Genomic DNA, 3024 nt, shown 5'->3' with positions numbered 1-3024 from the left:
ATGAAGAGGAAGCCTCTGACTTCCTCTCCAATATTCCCCTCCTCGTTAACTCTGATGAAAATACAGCCCTTTGCAGACCCATTACTGATGAGGAAATTATCAAAGTAATCTGGTCAATGGAAGCCGATAAGGCCCCTGGGCCTGACGGATTCACAATCCATTTTTATCAATCCTGCTGGGAAGTTATCAAAACTGATCTCCTCAAAATGATAAAAGGCTTTATGAGAAAAGCTAAGATAGGAGGAGGAACCAATTCCACCTATCTAGCTTTAATCCCCAAGGAAACCAACCCTGACACCTTTGCAAGATTCAGGCCTATCTCGCTGTGTAACGCATCTTACAAAATTATAGCCAAACTCCTAGCAAATCGAATCAAGCCCCTGCTCAAAAAATTGATCTCCAGTACTCAAGGCGGATTCGTGGAAGGCAGGTACATTATGGATAATGTCATTCAAGTACAGGAGATCATTCATTCAAGCAAATAACGAGGGGAGAAAGGTATGTTGATCAAACTTGATATGGCGAACGCATTCGATAGAGTAAACCACTTGTTCCTATGCAAAGTTCTTCTTTCTTTTGGCTTCTCTCAACACTTTGTCTAGCTCATAAAAGCACATATTGAATCCCCATGGATTACTCCCCTTATCAACAGTCATCCAACCAATTTCTTTCAAGCTCGGAGAGGTATCAAGCAGGGATGCCCTCTCTCTCCCTTCTTGTACATCCTCATGGCGGACTCCCTCAGTAGAAAACTAGTAGCTGAAAGAACTGTTGGCTCCCTCCCGGGTCTCAAACCTTCTAATGTTGCAGCTCCCCTGAATCACGCCCTCCTCGCGGACGATTCTCTGCTCCTTGGAGGCGTTTCCACCAGAAATGCGAAAGCCTTCGACTCTGTGCTGAGAAGTTATTGCGAGGTGTCTGGTGCTCTAGTTAACGAGAGTAAAAGTGAAATCTTTAGCTGGAATACTGAGCAGCAGGAGATCACCAATATTTCGAAGATTCTCAGGTTCAAAGGACGTGCACAATGGGACAATTTCAAGTATCTTGGTCTTCCCATTTCCTCAAGGGTCAACAAGAGGTCCCTCTGGACTCACATCATCAGCAAAATCAAATCTAGAATCGCTACCTGGGGAGGATACTGGTTAACAAAAGGCGGTAAAACCATTCTAATTAAATCTCAACTGTCAGCTCTGCCCATTTATCAGGCAGCGTTTCTCCTAGCCCCCAAACATGTAACAGATCAGATCGCTACCCTCCTCAGGGATTTCCTATGGCAAGGTGGGAAAGGCAATGATAAAAAAATGCACTTAGTCAACTAGGACATGGTTAAGAGGTCGATTGCTGAGGGCGGACTACAAATTCGGGATTCCTCCCTTGTCAACAAAGCGTTGGGCGGTAAACTCTTGTGGAAAATGATCCATGACCCCACTCATCCCGTCAGCGTCATTTTACAGTCAAAATATGCAGACAATGATGCTCTCAGGAAAATGCAATTGCAGACTTCAGCATCTTGTTCGCAGGTATGGAGGCTTTGTTGCAAAAGCAATGATTTTTTCAAAAAAATCATGTACAAAATTCCCGGTAATGGTAAGCGCACCCACCTGTGGAAAGATCGAATAATGGGAAGTGACCCTCTGGCAGAAAGCGAAGAAATCGTTGATCTCAGAAACTGGCTTGAAAGAGCGGGAGTAAACAGCGTTTATGATCTAGCAATTTGGGACAATCGTGGTGATTGGGTAAGATGGGATTTCCATGGAGTCCCCGCGCACCTAAGAGGCCAACTGATCTTGCTGGAGGACCTACTTGAAGAAGCCGCTCCTGTCAACAGATTCATGAAGGACAGATGGGGATGGGGCCAGACTGGAGTTTATACATCAACAGAGGGATATAGGGCTCTTCAGGGATCTAAGAACAGCAACCAAACTCCCACCTTCTGGAAACAGGTCTGGGAGCCGTTAGCCCTCCCAAAAGTTAATTTTTTTTTTTTTTTCTGGACCTTGGCACACAATAAACTTTTAACAGGAGACAATCTGGTAAAAAGGAAGATCGAAGGGCCTCATAGATGTGTGCTTTGCAGATGTAATCTAGAAACTGCCCAGCACCTTTTTTTGGACTACCTCTTTGCCAAGGAGGTGTGGGGGCTTCTACTCCAAGATTTTCAGATCTCTATCCCTCAGCAAATCTCTGTTCCGGATCTTTTTGCGTCATGGAGTACCTGCTACCCCCGAAGTATCCCTCCTAAGTCCTTCTGGCGCAAAGTATGGATAGCGCTTCCCAAATTTGTTTGCTGGCAGCTGTGGTTAGCTCGAAATCAGCAGATTTTCAATGATATGCAGCACTCTCCGACTCAAGTAGCAGCAAAAGCTAAGGCTCTTCTCTTGGAAGTGGCTCAGCAGCAGTATTTCAAAGATGACCCTTTGCTCAGGCCTGAAGAAAAGAGGTGGCTGGCCCTTGAGCCACATCCCCGAAAGTACCTCCTTACACCCCTGAAAGCAAATCCGGAATGGCGAAAAAGAGAGCCAGATGACATCTTTCAAAGCTGGTGGAGGGCCCAAAAACTAACTACCATATTCTTTGATGGGGCGTCCAAAGGGAACCCCGGAGCCGCAGGTGCTGGTGGGATCATCTACTCCTCGGAAGGGTCCTTTAGTGATTCTTTTGCCTGGGGCCTTGGTCTGAAAACAAACAATCAAGCGGAGATCCTTGGGCTGCTCAAAGCTTGCCTTATTGCCAGAGAGAAAGGTGCTAAAGATATCCAAGTCTTCGGAGACTCAGAAATTTTAATCAAAAAACTAATCAAGGAGGATCTTTTCAACAATGCTGGACTCAACAAAATCATGGACAGATTAAAGAGAGTCCTTCTAGGCTTTGATTCATACAAGTTTTATCACATCCTCAGAAATTCCAACAAGGAAGTAGATCGGATGGCGAATATAGGCTGCACTCTCATGAAAGGGATCTTAATTGTAAATGGGGAAAGCTTTTTCCAAAATGCGTGAAACTGCCACATTCCAAAGGCAGCAT

General features: G+C 45.2%; 1 protein-coding gene across 1 annotated transcript; it reads left to right on the top strand.

Moving 5' to 3' along the window:
• The first annotated feature begins 728 nt into the window (after positions 1 to 728).
• On the top strand, positions 729 to 1319 carry LOC149248219 (uncharacterized). The gene has a single exon (XM_089448271.1). It carries the CDS (start codon positions 729 to 731, stop codon positions 1317 to 1319), a length of 591 nt encoding a protein of 196 aa, XP_089304397.1.
• The last annotated feature ends 1705 nt before the right edge of the window (positions 1320 to 3024 follow it).

Source organism: Pinus tabuliformis, chromosome 7 (assembly GCF_031772625.1).
Source record: "Pinus tabuliformis cultivar Carrire ecotype Pingquan chromosome 7, CPIR1, whole genome shotgun sequence".
In the NCBI taxonomy this organism is placed as follows: Eukaryota; Viridiplantae; Streptophyta; class Pinopsida; order Pinales; family Pinaceae; genus Pinus; species Pinus tabuliformis.
The sequence above is the reverse complement of the archived record's forward strand: the minus strand, read 5'-3'. Positions and strand labels throughout refer to the sequence as shown.

Bases quoted from the DNA above. Each gene is read 5' to 3' on its own strand.
- LOC149248219 (XM_089448271.1), top strand. From the start codon at position 729: ATGGCGGACTCCCTCAGTAGAAAACTAGTAGCTGAAAGAACTGTTGGC.